Source organism: Abramis brama, assembly GCF_963993115.1.
Source record: "Abramis brama genome assembly, chromosome: 1".
NCBI lineage: Eukaryota > Metazoa > Chordata > Actinopteri > Cypriniformes > Leuciscidae > Abramis > Abramis brama.
In genome coordinates, this window is record NC_139963.1 from 13,580,636 (window position 1) to 13,601,367 (window position 20,732).

The following is a 20,732-nucleotide window of genomic DNA, read 5'->3' on the forward strand; positions in this document are numbered from 1 at the left end:
TAAATCAAAATGGCTTAAACCTTATTGTATATCTTGGCACAGCATTTGGACATTACCCAATAAATATGTTATTTCTAATAAAGTAAAAGAAGTAATGTACAAAATTATTCATATCCTGTAAATGCAGCCATTAGTAGATATATTCATAATGTTTGTGATAAATGTACTTTTTGTAACACATCACTTGAAGATATTGAACATTTATTTTTGCCATTTTTCTATTTCTTTTAGGACTGACTTTAAAATAGACATGACAAAAGAATTAAACAGAAATCTTAATTTAGAACCTCATGACATTTTACTTTGTTTTCAAAACCCATATTTTTCTGAAAAACAAAATTATATTATTAATCTTTTAATTATTTTGGTGAAGTTTTATATTCATAAGACAAAAATAACTCAAAAGAAACCCTCGAATATCACCTTTTATAACACCGATCTCACAATATACTTTGAAACTCTTCCAAACATGAGATCACAAAAAAAGCTTATAAAATCAATAAAAAAATTAAAGCTTTTCAAAAAATATAACTGCCCTGATATTATAAAGCACTTTTATTTCTGTATTTTATTACTATTTATTATTATTATTATTATTATGTATTATTATTATTTTACATACATGTTCATTTGATACTTTAGTTGTTGTTATTATTTGTTTTATACATTCTGAACTGTATTTACAATGCCTTATCTTTATCATGTTTTTTTCTTTTTTGTTGCATTGTACTTGTCTGTAATTGAACTATAAATAAATAAAAAAACTTGTCAGCTTCTGTGCAAGAGCTCTGTGTGAAATTGTCTCTGTCTATTTATTGTGTGTTTGAGTCAAGCAAATTTTATATATGTATATATCAATCAAGACAGGAGTATAATGGCGTCCAAACAGCAAATTGAATCACGTGTCCCTCCCTGCCCTCGCTATATCTACACAAAAATGCCCTGATTTTACACAGGTTTAACCATGTTCTCATGCACCTTTTCCCCCTTAATTTCATTAGCATCTTTTTCAGCTGGAATCTTTTCTTTTATCCAGAACTAGAGCTCACTGCTTTTTGCAACAACACTGATATATTTCTACATATCTGGAAAGAACTATTTTACATCAACAACTTTATCAAACGTTGTGAAAGTCATTTATTTCTTGTAAAGAGTTCATGATTTCCATCCCTTGTGACCCAATATCTGAAATCTCAGAAAGTGCTTCTTCATCCCTCATCTTCTGCATCACAATTTTCCTCACATTTTGAACTGTGATTGTTTTCCAGCACTATTTTCTCCACTACTAATATCATTTTCCACATCTTCACTCCTTACATTGTTCACAATCATTTCTGTTATTTCATTATTCATTATTCCTCAATCTTTTCATTTTGTTTGTGTTTCATAATTTCAAATGAAAGGTACCTTTAATAGTAATATTAAAATGATTGTGTCACAAAAAAAAACTAAATTAATATGATTTCCATCAATACAATTATAGCTTGATAAACACACACACACACACAATTCTTATTGTCTCTAAAAAGGCTTAAAAAAAATAATACACACATTTATTCTGTTATTTCTGAGACAGAAGTTAAGATATTAAGGAAAATTAAAATCAGAGTCTCTGTATCTCACTGTTACTGATTTATCGTGCAGCTCAAAGTATTCTGGGTAAAATCTCTACAATCTGTTCTGAAACATCAACACAGTTTCACTGATGATCCAGAATAAACCCAAAACCCAGGATAGAGCGTCTGAGTGAATGTGGTCTGGACTGTGTGGATGAGGCTCATTGTGTCAGAGACGCTGTAGAAGGACAGAGTTCCTGCACTGTGATCCACATACACTCCTATTCTTCTGCTGATGGACTTTACAGGGAGAACAGTGTGTGTGTAATTGTATCTGAATGTGTAACTGGAGGAAGAGCAGTCCAAACTCCAGGACTGATCATTATATCCAAACAAACACTTATAACCCGATCCCTTCCTGCTGATGCTCTTGTATGACACTGATATAAACACACTATTCCCAGTCCACTCAATCTCCCAGTAACGGCGTCCACACACACTCTCTCTACACAACACCTGACAATAATAATCAAATCTGTCTGGATGATCAGGATACGGCTGCTCTGTGTCAGTGTTAGTAATCACTCTGTTCCTCTCAGACAGACTGAGGTGTTTATGCGCTGTGTTCAGATCCAGAGTGAGCTGATGGGAATCTGATGGAGAGAAAACACATCAGAAACAGGAATTATGAATCTGTCTGATCTTTTAATGTATCTGAACTCTTCATGAATCAATGTTCAGTGTATCATCAGTGTCTCAGTACAGCTGACCAAATATCCTGTGCAAATCATCATTTACATGATCAATTATAAAACTCTTCTATCATGATTTATTTCTCCTTCTACAGGAAGAACATGAACACATTCAGTGAGTTTTTCTGCTTGTTTTCTAGTGACTCACATTGTAGGAAGTCGTTCCTGGTCTTGGGATTCATGTTGGTGAAAGTGACTGTGGAAATAAACAGACATGAACAGTGTGAAGAGAAATGACAAGATAAAATACATTCATTTCTGAGGCATTTCTAATATGATGCTCTATAATATTAGATGATGGACTCATTTCTGAGAGCAGATTAATAATCTCCAGGGGCTTCATTTATAAAACACACACATCAGATCGATCCTAAATTTCATGGATTTCATCCTCCGTCATGTGTGTATAAACGCTTGTCCACGATGATGAGTCCGTATTTCTGAACCATCAAGAGATATTTGTGGCCGTTCTGTAGGAGGATTTGATGGACTTGAATTTAATTTATTAATAACTGTGATTTAAAACTGGGATGCATTTAAGGACATTTTTGTGCAAATGGACGTTTTATAAATCGTAGGAACATTTCAGAAACGGTTGTACGTTCAGATTTGGGATCTTTCTCACACGTCTGTATAAACGAGGCGCAGGACTTTACCTCCGTCTGAGATCTTCTTGAGCTCCTCTTTGCAGAAATCCTCCAGTTTGTCTCTCAGCTGACGGACAGATTCTCTCACGCCATCAAAAGAGGAGAGAGAACTGAAGGAAACGTCAGGTTCGTCTGTAGATTCAGGAGGTGCTGAGAGAGACTGGAAACTCTACAGAAAACAGAAATCAAAACTCATCATCTCCACACTTCAGCCAATAACCTGCACTATATCAGATCTGAGCGGCTCTTGTTGACTTGACTTCTCTTCAGTGACTCGCTTCAATCCAGCACTTTCACACAATCAGCACATTCTCCTCATATTCATCATTTAATGCTACAAACTCTAGCATTTGACACTTAATAATAATATCATAAAAATATATATACAGTGAGGAAAATAAGTATTTGAACACCCTGCTATTTTGCAAGTTCTCCCACTTGGAAATCATGGAGGGGTCTGAAATTGTCATCGTAGGTGCATGTCCACTGTGAGAGACATAATGTAAAAAAAAAAATCCAGAAATCACAATGTATGATTTTTTAACTATTTATTTGTATGATACAGCTGCAAATAAGTATTTGAACACCTGTCTATCAGCTAGAATTCTGACCCTCAAAGACCTGTTAGTCTGCCTTTAAAATGTCCACCTCCACTCCATTTATTATCCTAAATTAGATGCACCTGTTTGAGGTCGTTAGCTGCATAAAGACACCTGTCCACCCCATACAATCAGTAAGAATCCAACTACTAACATGGCCAAGACCAAAGAGCTGTCCAAAGACACTAGAGACAAAATTGTACACCTCCACAAGGCTGGAAAGGGCTACGGGGAAATTGGCAAGCAGCTTGGTGAAAAAAGGTCCACTGTTGGAGCAATCATTAGAAAATGGAAGAAGCTAAACATGACTGTCAGTCTCCCTCGGACTGGGGCTCCATGCAAGATCTCACCTCGTGGGGTCTCAATGATCCTAAGAAAGGTGAGAAATCAGCCCAGAACTACACGGGAGGAGCTGGTTAATGACCTGAAAAGAGCTGGGACCACCGTTTCCAAGGTTACTGTTGGTAATACACTAAGACGTCATGGTTTGAAATCATGCATGGCACGGAAGGTTCCCCTGCTTAAACCAGCACATGTCAAGGCCCGTCTTAAGTTTGCCAATGACCATTTGGATGATCCAGAGGAGTCATGGGAGAAAGTCATGTGGTCAGATGAGACCAAAATAGAACTTTTTGGTCATAATTCCACTAAACGTGTTCGGAGGAAGAAGAATGATGAGTACCATCCCAAGAACACCATCCCTACTATGAAGCATGGGGGTGGTAGCATCATGCTTTGGGGGTGTTTTTCTGCACATGGGACAGGGCGACTGCACTGTATTAAGGAGAGGATGACCGGGGCCATGTATTGCGAGATTTTGGGGAACAACCTCCTTCCCTCAGTTAGAGCATTGAAGATGGGTCGAGGCTGGGTCTTCCAACATGACAATGACCCGAAGCACACAGCCAGGATAACCAAGGAGTGGCTCTGTAAGAAGCATATCAAGGTTCTGGCGTGGCCTAGCCAGTCTCCAGACCTAAACCCAATAGAGAATCTTTGGAGGGAGCTCAAACTCCGTGTTTCTCAGCGACAGCCCAGAAACCTGACTGATCTAGAGAAGATCTGTGTGGAGGAGTGGGCCAAAATCCCTCCTGCAGTGTGTGCAAACCTGGTGAAAAACTACAGGAAACGTTTGACCTCTGTAATTGCAAACAAAGGCTACTGTACCAAATATTAACATTGATTTTCTCAGGTGTTCAAATACTTATTTGCAGCTGTATCATACAAATAAATAGTTAAAAAATCATACATTGTGATTTCTGGATTTTTTTTTTAGATTATGTCTCTCACAGTGGACATGCACCTACGATGACAATTTCAGACCCCTCCATGATTTCTAAGTGGAAGAACTTGCAAAATAGCAGGGTGTTCAAATACTTATTTTCCTCACTGTATATATAAAATTAATTAAATTAATGTCTTATAGTCTAAATTTATATTAAACACAATTAGCTAATATTTAGAGAGGTTTTTGACCAACTTAAGTAGGATTTAAATATCTTTATATATAATTTCAGAATTATTTCTATTGTCTTTGAAATATGGTTAGTTACTGCTGAATGAACTGACACACATTTATGATAAACTAAAATATACTCAATGTAATTTCTATTGAAAATTATTTGTTCAATTTCATCAACATTATTATCAACTTTGAAGATCACCTGACCCAATTTTGGTGCCAATTACTGAAATTATTTTAGTAGAAATAAAAGATTTCATTAAAAAGATTATGAAAAATCTAGTTGGCTGGATATTGATACCATCAAGTTCACTGATTTCATCAAGACAGAAGAAACCAGAAGGAAAAATGAGTTAATATTTAATGGTAAATTTCCCAGGGCTTTGTAAGTGTGTCTCTTTAAACAGAAGATGATCAGATGAGAGTCTGACTGATGATTATATGATAACACAACACTTGACTGAATCTGACTGAATTCCTGACAACATCTCAGTCAACGGCTCATTCTGCTCTCATGAAATGTTTCTCTGTCATAGCAGGATCTTGCTCAAGTCCACTATGATCCTGTTCTTCTAGATCTCTGTTACCTGCAGGAACTGGATGTGATCTTGTGTATGTGAAAGCTGCTCCAGCTCAGCGTCTCTCCTCCTCAGATCATTGATCTCCTGCTCCAGTCGCTCCAGTCGTCCTTCAGCTCGACTCACTGCAGTCTTTTCCTGATCTCTGATCCGCTGTGTGACCTCAGAGCGGCTTCTCTCAATGGAGCGGATGATCTCAGTGAAGATCCTCTCACTGTCCTCCACTGCTGTCTGTGCAGAGCGCTGTCACACACACATCACAATCACACAGTGGCTTCAGCACGACTGACAGAGTCCAAACTGAGACGTCTCACACTTCTCTTCTTCTCCAGACTCACCTTATGAGACTTCACAGCCTCTCTCAGATGCTGAAGATCTTTCTGTCTCTGCTGGATTCTCTGACGGATCTTCATCTGCGTCTCCTTCAGCTGTTTCTGGAGGACACAAACACCAGTGAAGTTTGATGTTTTTGATGTCATCATATTTGATTTGGGCTCCACATACATTAGTTTATCAATGATTTGATTTGTGAATAAAAATTTGGCTCTTTTGATAGTAACATATTTTAAAAGGTGCACTTATTTAGGAAGTTATAAAAGAACATAATTTTGAAATACATAAATGTGAACTGAACGTAATATTTTCAGAAACGACGTAATTGCATGTTAATTGCTATTAAATTAAAATGTATTATAGTTTATAAGATTTATGTATATAATGTAATTTCATAATTCTATTGAGTCAATTAAATTAAATTGAAATATTAAATATTATTCAAATGTAAAGTAAAACTTTTAATTTTACATTATAAAAAAAGTGTACTTTATAAAGTGTACTTATGAAACAGTCATGAAATACTCTCTTTAAGTGCACTTGAGTGGCCTTTCATTTCATTAATATTATATTATCTGCAAGTACAGTTTTTTTTTTAAATATACTTTTAATTTGAAGTACACTACAAGTTCATGTCAACACACTTAAGCGTACTCCTTTCTTTAACCAATAGTTGTTTAGATTACTTTTATGCTTTTTTCCCTTCTGGAGCTTGAAACTTTTTTACTCCATTGACTTTCAATGTATAAACTAAAATACTAATTCTTCAAAATGTCATCTTTTCTATTCCACAGAAGAAATTCAGTCAAACTGGTTTGGAACAACATGAGTAAATGAGTGAGTAAATAAAGACACTTTCATTTCTGTGTGATCAATCCCTCTCAGTTCATACCTGTGTCTCTGTCCTCTGTGCTGCAGCTGATACAGTGTTGTGGTTTTTATGTTCACTCTCCTTACACCACACACAGATGCACTGTTGATCAGTGATACAGAACATTTCTAGCTCTTTATCATGTTTACGGCAGATCATGTCCTGCAGTCGTCCAGTGGCATCAATCACTTTGTGTGGTTTACGAGAGTGAAATTCCTCATGACGGTCAAAATGAGTTTGACAGTAAGATTCCTGACACACCAGACAGGACTTGACGGCTTTGTATTTTCTTCCAGTACAGACTTCACACTGCACGTCTCCAGCTCCAGCGTAACAGTCAGCAGGAAGTTTAGTCTTCTTCAGTTTCTCCACCAGTTCAGCCAGAATGGTGTTTTTAGCTAAAGCAGGTCTTGGACTGAAGGTCTGTCTGCACTGAGGGCAGCTGTAGACTCTCTTCTCATCCTCCTGATCCCAGCAGTCTGTAATACAGATCTTACAGTAACTGTGTCCACAGGGAATGGCCACTGGTTCCTTTAGGAGATCCAGACACACTGGACATGTGAACTCATCCTGAGAAAATCTGGCTTCTGCCATTTTACTGCATGAATACAGAGAGACACAAACACACAACAGCTCAACAATACTTCAGTTTCTGTTTCTCTGAACTGAGGAGTTGAAATAGTTTCCTGCTTCTGTGTTTGAGTGACGTGTGTAAAACAGGAGTGTCTGTAAAGCAGCTTCCTCATTCCTGGTGAAGGAGAGTCACTTTACTGCTGTGTTTATGTGCCCTAATGGAGTCAAAAACATCGTAATTACGAGTTCCGAGAACATGAATAATTCAGTCCGTTAAATTGTGCGTGATACAGTAAATTGACTCAACTCCGTCCGTGGGCTTTACTTTCGGTTTTATTTGCGGTAGTTTGCGCGTTGGCTTGATGAAGAGATTCTCAGCTTGATCTGATGTGATGCGTGTTTCAGAAGCGCGTCTGGCTATAACATGTCATAGCCTATTACACTTAGCCTACGTTTAATTTTTAGCATTGTTGGGAGGAGTAAAATGTACATATGTAGCTTTTACTATGGGGTTAGAATTGTTGCATTATTCCAAATAAATAGATTGAGATTCACAATCATGTATTGAGATTCACAAACAAATGTAAAGAGATTCACAAAAATGTATCAAATTAACAAATAAATAGATTAAGATCCACAAATAAATGTAAAGAGTTTCATAAAATTTTTTATAAAACTCACAAATAAATAAAACGAGATTTGCAAATAAAATAAATATATATTTAAAAATGTTTTTCTATGTCACAAACACAACTCTGTTTGGCATTTATTTGTGAACCACATTCTGTGCATTTGTAAATAACTGCACGCATTTGTGAATTGCTTCTTGTGCATTTGTAAATCCCTTCATGTATCTGTGCATTTTGAAACAGTTCTAGCATACATGGCTGTGTTCCAGTCCACTTTTAGACGCACTTGCGAACTTCCCTAAGCACTTCCCCTTGGGGGAATCCCTGCCGCCATTTTGAAGTGCAGTGATGTAAGTTTCAGACCCTCGTTCCTTCGATTTTGTCAGAGGGAGCGAGTCTACTTCGTATGTATACTTTAGGCACCTACACTCACCTAAAGAATTATTAGGAACACCTGTTCAATTTCTCATTAATGCAATTATCTAATCAACCAATCACATGGCAGTTGCTTCAATGCATTTAGGGGTGTGGTCCTGATCAAGACAATCTCCTGAACTCCAAACTGAATGTCAGAATGGGAAAGAAAGGTGATTTAAGCAATTTTGAGCGTGGCATGGTTGTTGGTGCCAGACGGGCCGGTCTGAGTATTTCACAATCTGCTCAGTTACTGGGATTTTCACGCACAACCATTTCTAGGGTTTACAAAGAATGGTGTGAAAAGGGAAAAACATCCAGTATGCGGCAGTCCTGTGGGCGAAAATGCCTTGTTGATGCTAGAGGTCAGAGGAGAATGGGCCGACTGATTCAAGCTGATAGAAGAGCAACTTTGACTGAAATAACCACTCGTTACAACCGAGGTATGCAGCAAAGCATTTGTGAAGCCACAACACGCACAACCTTGAGGCGGATGGGCTACAACAGCAGAAGACCCCACCGGGTACCACTCATCTCCACTACAAATAGGAAAAAGAGGCTACAATTTGCATGAGCTCACCAAAATTGGACAGTTGAAGACTGGAAAAATGTTGCCGGGTCTGATGAGTCATTCAGATGGTAGAGTCAGAATTTGGCGTAAACAGAATAAGAACATGGATCCATCATGCCTTGTTACCACTGTGCAGGCTGGTGGTGGTGGTGTAATGGGGTGGGGGATGTTTTCTTGGCACACTTTAGGCCCCTTAGTGCCAATTGGGCACTGTTGCCACAGCCTACCTTAGCATTGTTTCTGACCATGTCCATCCCTTTATGACCACCATGTACCCATCCTCTGATGGCTACTTCCAGCAGGATAATGCACCATGCCACAAAGCGCGAATCATTTCAAATTGGTTTCTTGAACATGACAATGAGTTCACTGTACTAAAATCACCAGATCTCAACCCAATAGAGCATCTTTGGGATGTGGTGGAATGGGAGCTTCGTGCCCTGGATGTGCATCCCACAAATCTCCATCAACTGCTCCATCAAGATGCTTAAAGCGGCATACAACGCTGTCACTGAGAAAGCCAGAGGCAACTAGCCTTGCCAGGGCAAGTAGCTTCAACAGAGAGAATGTCAATGCTTTTTTTGACAACTTAGAGAAAGTGTTACGCAAATATGAGTTTGGACCAGGAGACATTTGTAATGTTGATGAAACTGGGGTCACCATAGATAAACCAGACAAAGTGGTGGCCAGACGTGGATTCAAACAAGTAGGGTCACTGACCTCTGCTGAAAGGGGAACCCTTGTCACACTGGCCTGTGCTGTCTCAACCACAGGGAATAGTATACCCTCATACTTTATTTTGCCCCATGTCAACTTCTGCGATCATTTCCTGATCAACGGGCCACCTGGCAGCAAAGGAGAGGCAAACTCCTCTGGATGGATGAAAGACACGCACTTTGTTGACTTCCTGAAACATTTCAGTGAACATACAAAGTACTCATAGGAGAAGCCCTGTTTACTCCTTTTGGACAACCACAAGTCTCATCTGTCCATTGATGGACTCAATTATGCCAAAGAAAATGGCATTATCATGCTGTCATTCCCACCCCACTGCTCACATCGGCTCCAACCATTAGACAGGTCTGTCTACGGGCCACTAAAGAGGCACATCAACATTGTGTGATGCCTGGATGAGGAACAACCCCAGGAAGACCATGTCAATTTATGACAAATCTGGACCTACGAAGAACAAGGCAGCTAAAAGAAGAAAAATCATACAAGAGTCATTATAAGATGATGAAAAGTGCTTCTGCCTTGTCTGTATATAGCCATTTTTAAACAGTCGTCCAAAGGAGACCTGGGTAAAATGTGTAAAATGCAACAATTGGGCCTATGATGCTTGCACCTCAGGTTAGGCAATTTATGTGTGTCAGAATTGTGACTCTGAAGATGAGTCTGATTAGTCAGAGACAGGGCATCTGTTCTGTTCAGAGGTTAAACATGTTAAGTTAAGTGAGTTATCGGCAGCATTCCATTCAGTTATCATGTATTTATGTGCAAGCCAGAGAACGTTTGAGTTTAAAGTTCAAAGTAAAGTGGTCTTGCCACTTAATGTGTTTTGAATGAAATAATTGTTTTTCCAGATTCTCCAGGCATGATTGTTTATATTTCCAGTTCTGGTTTGAATTTAAAAATTAAAATCAATATTCACAATTAAGTAGTTGTGTTCTTATTTTTAGATAATCTAGTGTGACAACTTACCCGCCAATGGGGCAAATTATCACAAGTGCACACTCTCTATTCAACAGTCTACAACTCCGTAACGAGATAAGATATTAAGATGTTATGAATACACAACATATGTGCCCAAGACTTCCTTCTTTCATTTGGTATGACATTTGTACCATTATGATGTATGGTGCTCAGTAAATGTTAGACAGTGTGAAAAGTGATAACATACCCCGCTCTCCCCCATTCAGTTTTTATGACTCAATGCCGTCCGTGTTGGGTTTTACTTTCAGTTTTATTTGCCGTAGTTTGCACGTTGGCTTGATGAAGAGATTCTCATCTGCTCATCTACTGCGATGTGTGTTGCAGCAGCGCGTCATATCTGGCTATAACATGTCATATAACACGCTATTATACGTTTATTTTTAAGCATTGTTGGGAGGAGTAAAATTTACATATGTAGTTTTAACAACCAGATGCACGTAGACTTGTCCAGTTTTGTCTGAAATGCGGCCCAGATCACCTCCTGATGTGGTCTGAGCGATCGGATTCAAATCTAAAACGTACTCTCTCACACAAACAAATTGGCAGCAATTCGTATACGGAATCTGTCAGGGCATATACTTGTGTTCATTTTTGTTGAGCACATACGTACAGTCAATATCGACTCAATAGATGGAGTGTAAACTAAACTCATTTGAATGTTTTTTGAGTCATGATTTACTCATTTGAGTATATCTCTTTATCAACAGAAGGTAACAGCACAAGTGTGTGTCTATAGCAAAACATTAACGGTATCTGGGCAACATCGCTTGGACATGATTTGTTATAACTCTGAAACTGTGACAGTCTGTTTATGTAATACTATGTAAAACATATTTTTACCATATGCAAACAAGCACAGAGAAGGCAGTCATAAAGTAATCCTTAACCAATGACACCCGAATGCAATCCAACACAATGTTCCTCAGGCAGATTTTATTCCACTAGTAAGGATGCATTAGTTCTGACTTTGATTGCAGACATTTTATTCAGATGGGTTCCTCGTCTTACTGGGTCACTCTGTGTCTTGCTTCACGAAGAGCCTGCAGGGCGAGAAAATGAGGAGTTGATTAAAGTGAGTCAAATAATAGCAGAGCAACATGAAGAAATATGATATTAGAGCAACGGGATAGTCAAGAATCAGGTAACATGCAAAAAATTAAAATGTAAATATTGCAATTATCAGTTCATATTATGACAACACAACTAGTATTGATGAGTATTCTGTCACCACATACTAACTACACACAACACAACAAGATTCCAGTGACGTAATGCACGCAATGTAACATCAGAACAGCTGTTTTCCTGGCATAACATTAAGACAACGTTTTCGTAACTTTTTATTTTCATGACTTCTAAAATGCTTCTCCAAGCATAATCTTTGCCATTGCTTTCCTTACGGAAGTCACGGTGGTTTTGTCATATAATATAAGCTAATATTTCTTAGCTTCCATAGTCAATCTCCTTTTCTCCACTTTTAATGTTTAATATGCACAAGCCCCACGGGGTGATGCCATAGAAGTAGAAACTAAGCGAAAGACAAAATGTAGTGTGGCTTGACGGAGTTGCCTGATCATTTAAGTGCGAGACTAACAGTGAGTAACAGTTTCAAGGGAATTCTACAGGATAGACATTGCAGAATATTACTACCCAGACTCAAGGTGTGAGGCTTTAGGTGTTCTCACATTAGTGAGATTTCGGCAAAATTTTGCTGGCAAAAAAGGTCCATTGTCAGTAGCAATGTATGAAGCATAGGCTCACACTTTCAAACCAAGCAGCTTTACAAACCAAGCGTGACCAATATAAACCCAATGCAAAATCTGCATAGGGGAAATCTTTTGCCCTTGCAAAATTTCTGATCGCATGGATTCTAATTGAAATGACTGGAATTTGCCTGCAAACATTTGCCGAACAATGGTAAATGTGACCGCACCTTTAGTCAAACTGACAATAACTTCCATATTGGTCCTCAGTGACATACACAGAAACAATAGCGCGCATCCTGTGTGATTCAGAATCTCAGTCATTTTAATGTAGTTTGAAGGGGACTATAGAAAAGGCCGTGAGCGAGATGGATGGAGAGAGGGATGAGGGAGAGAGAGTGAGACCTTCTGGATGGCTTCTCTGGTGGAGTCGTCCTGCAGCAGTTTTGCCCGGTCCAGTGCTCTCTCAAAGTGTAACACACTGGCCTTGTAGTTACCCAGCTTCACTATGTAAGAGAGAAAGAGGATGTAAAGTGATGTAATCGCACAGCATGGCGTAGATCAAATATACATAACGACCACATTAACGTCCTATTGATTCTGAGCATTGTGGGAAATCAGATTATTCATGGTCACAGAGTGCATTAAACTGCTGACTTCCTGGGATTCTGGGCGATGTAGTTTGGACTCACATTCGGCCTGCGCCATGAGCACACTGGCATTGAGCTGCCATTTCTCATCAGTGATGTCATCCGCTGCCGTGAGCGAGCGGGAGCCATAGTCTCGTGCTTCTCCATAGCGCTTCAGCTCAAGGTAACAGCGGCCGATCTCATGGAACAACCAGGCTTTCTCTAACCCGCCACATGCTAGAGGCACCTTCTCCTCCCAGCTATGCAAACACACACATAAACACACACAGAACAAAATGAAATCACTATTACAATAGACTTGTCTGTGTACATCAACACCAAAGTAAACATTAATTAAAGGCAAATGCACTTACACTTCTATAGCTTGTTGGAACTTGCCAATCCGTGCGTACACACGGCCAATGTTGTCCAGAGCCCTGGATTTACTGTCCGTCAGGTCGCTATGACACGAAGCACAAACCAAACACATCTGATGAATAGTAGTTTATTAAAGGTGCCTTATGCAACTTGTTCCATAATAAAATATCCAATAATAACCCTTATATGTCATCAGCTAACGTTAAAACATAGTATCTGGCAGAGTGTCAGAACTGACATTCCCCCCACTGCCTTGGTAGCCAGCATATATTGGAGTCGGGACGTTTTGGGGCGGGTACATTTGTAAGGGTGTGTGTGAGGTGATAGCCAATGACAGGCTTTGAGGGCAGGTACACTGAGAGTTACAAACACGCCCAATATTTTGTTAAAGTAATGGCGGACGCAAGCCCTGCTAGCGACGGAGCTTGCCAAAAAAAATAAGAAAAGAAAATATAGCAATGCAAAGAGAGCATCGGATAAAGCCCGGAGTAAAACCAGAGTAAATCTGGGTTTGGCGTTTGTCAGATGGCGGCAGATGAAGTTTGCATTTGGATTGAAGAGCGATGCAGAGTTGGCCACGTTTCTATTGGACAGGTACAGTAATGTAATACCTCATTTATCAGGTTGGCTAGTTAGTTCGCAAACATTCATTGTGATCTCTGCAAAAGAGAAAGTAAAAAATATGCTTTGTGGGTTCAGGTTGGTCGACCAAACGTAATAAATTGCATGGAATTTGTAGCTATATTTTGCCTTGTGCAAGTTGGTCAAAAGACGCATATTGTTTATCCCCTATGCCTGGTACAGTACTGGATAGTCCAGATGACGTCGTGATTAGTTGAGCTGTTTATGTTTATTCTGTTTTCCGTAGTTATGAGAAGGGCCCATCTACTTCTACCCCATCCAAACGAATGTCGGTGTTCATTGCACCAGGCTCAACTATTGGAGGTGGCTCGGCTTCGGACAGGTTAGTATTCTTAGTTAGTAACGAGTTTCAAATACGGAATGGCACAGGAATGATTATCGGTGGTTTATTTGACCAAAGAGCTCATTGAAAAATACCCTGCAGCCTGCAAGCAAAAAGTGTCTCCGCCTACTGGGAAGCAAAGCTGTCAATCAAACTCCGTTAGTAACCGTTACCAGTGTAATTCAACTAATTGCCTATAGGTGGCTCCAAGTTGCATAAGGCACCTTTAAGTCAAGTCACCTTCATTTATATAGTGCTTTTAACAATATGGATTGTTTCAAAGCAGCTTTACAGTGATAATAGGAAATTACCGTAACAGATTGTTTAGGCTCTACAACAGCTCTAGGATAAAGTTATTGTCCAGCTAAAGTTAGTTTTGATTGATTGATTCACTTCCGTTGTGAAGATCATTAGTTATTAACTTAGAGGCCGCTAACACAACACCGCTCTAACAGGAAAACCCTTAACTTGCTCCGGCCGCCCATCCGCACAAAACAGTGGATGGCGTCTCGAGAACGCACTCCCTGAAATAGGTTCGAAGGTGCAAACGATTATCCGTTATCTCTGCGCAAACCTCAAAAACGCAAACCCGCGAAAACGCAGACGTCACGCACGTGCGCATCATGTGTTCAGTCCAAAGGTATGCACGTTTGAATATATATGTGCGCAGGCGTGTAGTCCTTCTTTACAAATCAACCCTCAATAAGATTCCCAGGGAAAGCAAGAACTGATAAGAATGTAAATGTGTGTCTTGAAATGCAATGTAAGTCACTTTGGATAAAAGCGTCTGCCAAATGCATAAATGAAACTGAAATGAAATGAGAAGTCTATAATGTGTTATGTGTATGCTAGGCTAAAGCTAGGCCAAATTAACCATCCAAGAAAAACAAAAGGTAGTTTTCCTGCTCTCATGAGCGCTCACCCTTTCTTGGCCAGCTCCAGATCTTTCTCATGATGATGCAGAGCCTTGTCCATATTCCCAAGATCCATCAATGCATTGCCTACACAGAACATAAAAGAAAATGTTGTATCTCTGAATCTTCTGCTATTGATATTATATATTTAAGTATTGGGCCGATGAGATTCCCAGACTCTACCAATGCAGCTGTGCAGGTTCCCAAGCACTTCTCTCTTATTGGGCAGCACCTGCTCAGACCATTCCTTCACCGCCTTCAGGAGCTCACGGGCCTTCTTCAGGCCGCTTTCTGCATCGCCGGCACTCAAGGCTGACAATTCAACACATAACTCTTAATAAACCCAATAACATACAGAATATTTTCTGAAAATGTTTGCCAATCCAAATGTAATGCGATACCAGAGTGTTGCTAAGATTGTTTCTATAGGATTATAGGATATAGGATTTTTTGGCCTGTTTTATTGTCCACCAGGAAAAAATCATGTGTCACCTAAAAAATCTCTTAAGGTTTGGTAATTTTTGTAAAATTTCACAGAAGTCATTCTCAAATCAAGCAGTTTTCTGTTGGTCAACATGGTGAACCCACGGGACAAATGTGAATCTCCTGTGAAATTCCAGAATGTGTGGACTGGATTCCCATTGAAAAGACTGGATTTCGCCCACAAAAATCCGCCGAACAACAGTAAATCTGCAGCAGCTTTATAAAAGTAATAACACTTCTCAACAAGTAGCAGAATTTGATGTATTGTTCATGTCCATGGCACAAATGGTACACAGTTATGTGCCAAAGTTTCATAGTTATATTTAGGGGTTTGTTCAATAATTAGGATCATAATTCCAACATTATCTCCAAGTTGTCGTAGGTCAGTCACTCATCAGTTAGCTAATAATCATAGGCAAACACTACAGTTCAAAAGTTTGGGGTCGGTAAGATTTTATTTTATTTTTTTTGGAAAGATAAATAAATTAATCTTTTATTCAGCGAGGATGCATTAAATTGATCAAAAGTGAGAGTACAGACATTTATAATTTTACAAAAGAAAGTATCAAGTTTTCCACAAAAATATTAAGCAGTACAACTGTTTACAACATTCATAACAATAAGAAAAATTTCTTGAGCATCAAATTAGCATATCATAATGATTTCTGAAGGATCATGTGACACTGAAGACTGGAGTTGATGCTGAAATTATTTTAAACCGTAATAATATTTCCCAATATGATCGAACAAATGCAGCCTTGATGAGCATCAAATATTTATTTCAAAAGCATTCAAAAAAATCTTACTGACCCCCAACTCTGACAGTAGTTTATGATTTTGCATGTGCAACATGAGTATGCAACTAATGCTGAACTTTGTTGTTAGGAACCTAATGCTGTGAACTTTGAACTCTGCAGAGGTTCACCTTTGTCAATATCCTCCAGACTGGCGAGGACATATCGGGTTGGGTCTGAGGGTGGCTTGTGTTGAACCCGGCTCCACCGCTGCTGCGTTAGTGTTCGGTCTCGTTGACGAGCATAGATGGGCTTCTGCTGCTGCCAGAATGCTGTCCGCGTGTCCAGATAGGAGATACAGCCCACGATCAGATCTTGCACACGCTCTCCAGTTCCAATCTTACCTTTCATAAGATCTGTATGGGAGCAGATTGCCATACTTTATATAGAATATACACCATCATAGATGCAAACTAACATCAAACAAGGCCTAAAAAACATGAAAACACACACCTTCATCTTGCAGAAGTTTATCTAAGAATTCTCTGTCACTGTACAGTTCTCCCAGAAGTTGCTTGGCTGCTTTGTCATATTTGCTCTTCTTCTGGCCATGCTTTTTGGATTCCTTCTTATGAGAATGATTCAAATGCTTGGGACGAACCTTTGGGAACGCATCAAACAAACAAATATGCATTACTAACTGCTAAAATGAACATAAACGTAAATTACAAACAATGGTGTGATGGTGTGGTATGAGTCACGGGGAAGGTGGCGTAACGGAAGAGAGAGAACGAGCAAGAGATAGCTCACCCCGTTGTAGAAGATAGACAGGTCTCCTTTATTTTCCAACTTCACAGAGGAAGGACCTTTTAGGTCGGGGAGAGAGAGGCAGATGAGGGTTACTAACTTAAGTCACTTTGTTGTGGAACCAAAACATGAACTCCTCATTTCTCATCATGTTGTGTCTAAGGACTCACTTCCCACTGAGTTCTCGATTGCCTCTTGAGCTTTCTGGATTCCCAGTCTGAACTCCTGTAGCTCTGGACGTAGCTTATGGCCTCTGTGATAGTAGACCAATGCAAACTCAAAATCCCCCATAGTGTAGAGGGCTTCAGCCTTCTGATACAGACCCTGCAGGACACAGGATGGAGAACCAGAGAGAATCAGGTGACTTGATAGCACATCAGAAATACAGTAAAAACAGGAATACTGTGAACTATTATTAAAAATATATATTTTTAAAGAATTGTCTTATATTTTAATCAATTTTGAAATGTAATATTCAACATCATTACTCCAGTCTTCATTCATTGTCACATGATCCTTCAGAAATCATTCTGATATTCTGAGATGCTGCTTTGGTGCTCAAGCTTTTTTTATGATCAATGTTGAAAACAGTTTTGCTGCTTAAAGTCGCTCTGTAGTCAATCATTTCATCGCCTAAAACTCATCTCTGATCACCAAAATGACAAGTTTTTTAACTCTACATCCTTGCTTCATTTAGTATACACGGATTCATGAATATTTCAAATTAGCCCCGCCTCCAGTCACTCACACGAGCTCAGAGACCCACTCAGTCAACTTACTGAGGTAAACGTTGCACAATGATATTGCTCTTGACTTTACAACGTCGGACACATTTTTAATTTTATTGTGCAAAAATGAATTATTTACAATCACTTTTGATCAATTTAAAGCATCCTTTGTGAATGATTAGTGACCCCAAACCTTTGCTAAACATCAGATAATTCAGATGTGCTTTTACTGTGCGTTTTAGACAGTTTATATAGTGGCTACAAAAAAAGCCACAGTTAAAAATTCATGAATTTCATTGGATTACATACAAAATACCAATCTAAGTGTCATGTGAAAAGCTAACGGTACACTTTCCACAGAACAAACCTCACAGTCATGTTTCACCAAGTGTCATTTTTGCCTGAACATTTTTAGTGTTAATCTTAAACAGTATATTCATTCACAAAGTTTTATTTGTAATATTCTGTGTTCGAAAAACGTGCTTGTGATATAAAGCCAGGTCACTTTTCTGAGACCGAATCGTCATCTGTTAAAGTGTCAGTAAATTCGCCCCCTTCAGGACAAGAGTCTTACTACAGGTACACATACAGTGACTCGGAGCTGAGGCTGCTGGAACTTTTGGAACAAACGATGAGACAAAAGGAAAAAAGGGAAGCTAGGACGGATGAACACCTTGAAGTAGTTTTTGTTGTCTTTGAGGGAGGTCTCGGCGTCTTTCAGCGCGCTCTCTGCATCACCTAATTTCACATAACACCTGGATCTGGCGACCAGACAGCTCTTATCATCCGGCTGTAAACTTAAAGCCTGTTGGATAGCAGAGAAGAAGACGCTTATAAAATGTAAAATAAAGCAATCCGTTTAATTTCGTCTGACCGTAAGCAATGCAATATGTGTGTTCGCATATTAGCTCACCGTGGAAAAGCACTCGATAGCTTTGACATACTCGCCCTTCTGAAACAGCTGGTCACCTTCAGACATATAGGTGGTAAAGGTACTCTTTGGCCCGGCTTGTTCTCCCTCGTTATCAGACATTTTAATCGTATTCTAAGCAGAATTATATCAAAACCTTTCAGTACACATCAGTAAGAGCGACCGTCCCGTCCGCTCGTATCCTAGAAACGCTCCTAACAAAACCCAGTGGAGCCAATGAACTGCGTTAGGAACTTTGATTGACATGCCAACACATACTACGACATTCAATCCGAAACGTTTAGCAGCTAGGTATAATGTAAATAAATTATATATCGTTTATAAAACGTAAAATATTATCTAAAATAATATTTCGTCCAAAAAAAAATAAAATCGTTTTTCTTTTTGTTTGTTTTACATTGTGACTGTTTATATAATGTTTTCAATAATTAAAAAAAAAATGTAAATAAATTGTTGCTGAGATTTCCCTTATTGTAAAATCTCTTAAACTCATTGATAACAGTAACAACAAGTTTCCTAACTATGTACGTTTTTCTTACTTGTTGAGGAGTCAGTTATTGTTTTATTTAAAAAAAAAGTGTTAATGTATTCAATGCAGTGCTGTTTCTTCTTTGTAAAAGAAATAATAATAAAAATAATGTAAATAAATTATATATTGTTTATAAAACGTAAAATATTATCTAAAATAATATTTCGTCCAAAAAACATTTCTTAAAAAAAAAAGCTATGTATTAATAGAGACAGAGAAGTTTGGTATTTGGTGAAGGGGAAAACAGAAAAAGGCTTACTTTGTTTACATTGCTTTTTAAAAATGGTCCATAGTCAAGACTGTTCCAGCGGAGGTTGACTTTGAATACACTGAAGATCTTGCAAGAAACTATGAAAGTATCCAGACAAATGCTTAAAGTATCCAGGGGGGGTGCTTGGCTCGAGGTCATGGTGCAAAGGGACCCTAGGTTGATGTTACTTCAAACCATCCCTTAAACTGCATTTTCCTTTTTGAAGAGTTGGCAGCAGGCGGGAAGGAAGTCGACCGGAAGTTGAAGCCGGCCGCGTGCCACCATCTTGTAGCAGAACTTCACCTGCAGTTAGCATCCCATTGACTCCCATTCATTTTGGCGTCACTTTGACAGCGAATAACTTTACATCTGAGGCGTTTGAAGACTCCATTTGTCCATTATTTATTTCTAAAGAAACACGACAATGTATAAAATGCTCCATTACCTTGTAGCTTATGTTATGGCCCCGTAGAAGCAGTTTTTGTAAAAGTAGGCTAACGATTGCGTCATAACCACGTGACTCTCTGTCGCACAGTAGAGAGATTACCGTATGGACGGGAGGAGAAGCTCGCGGGCAATCGGGGGGACGTGGAGGCAAAATGACAATATAATTAATCAGAATACCTAGCAAAAGTTGCTCCTGCTCCAAGCTCATGTACTCACACTCTCCGTCTCTGCAAGATTCGGAAGGGAATGATTCAGATTTCTCTTGGCACAGCTACTAGAAGACAGACGGGTTGCTCACATGGTCCGTGTAACGCTTTGCTCGGTTTGAGTCTGCGCGTCAGGAAAGGAAGTGCTAAGAAATTGCTAAAAATGGGCTTCACTTGTCTCAATTGAGATCCAATGAGATGGCTCTGTCCACTTCTTATACTGTCTATGGTTGGCAGCCATGGCGCCGCCATCTTGGCAGGATACGCTATCCGTTGCCATGGTTACCTCAACAGTGAGACCGAGAGAAATAGCGACAGAGCAGCTTGATAT

The 20,732-nt window shown here is 39.1% G+C and overlaps 2 protein-coding genes across 3 annotated transcripts; both read right to left on the reverse strand.

Annotated features, from left to right (window-relative positions):
• Positions 1-721: 721 nt before the first annotated feature.
• On the reverse strand, positions 722-7,889 carry LOC311086528 (tripartite motif-containing protein 16-like protein). Of its 2 annotated transcripts, none has more exons than XM_084119449.1 (6): positions 6,820-7,889; positions 5,933-6,028; positions 5,604-5,837; positions 2,965-3,124; positions 2,457-2,504; positions 722-2,209 (listed from the first exon to the last, which is right to left on the reverse strand). In XM_084119449.1, the coding sequence occupies exons 1-6, from the start codon at positions 7,390-7,392 to the stop codon at positions 1,689-1,691; spliced, it is 1,632 nt and encodes a 543-aa protein (XP_083975575.1). In that variant the 5' UTR covers positions 7,393-7,889; the 3' UTR covers positions 722-1,688. The 2 variants fall into 2 exon arrangements, with proteins under 2 accessions (XP_083975575.1, XP_083975576.1); XM_084119450.1 differs by having other exon boundaries at positions 728-2,209; positions 5,933-6,022.
• A 3,500-nt stretch (positions 7,890-11,389) lies between these two features.
• Positions 11,390-19,071, reverse strand: LOC311086541 (outer dynein arm-docking complex subunit 4-like; the record flags this gene model as incomplete). The annotated part of the gene is made up of 12 exons (XM_084119471.1): positions 11,390-11,738; positions 12,807-12,907; positions 13,094-13,290; positions 13,405-13,491; positions 15,295-15,373; positions 15,470-15,598; positions 16,695-16,919; positions 17,017-17,164; positions 17,314-17,369; positions 17,481-17,634; positions 18,712-18,843; positions 18,952-19,071. The coding sequence occupies 12 exons, from the start codon at positions 19,069-19,071 to the stop codon at positions 11,703-11,705; spliced, it is 1,464 nt and encodes a 487-aa protein (XP_083975597.1). The 3' UTR covers positions 11,390-11,702.
• Between the last annotated feature and the right edge of the window lie 1,661 nt (positions 19,072-20,732).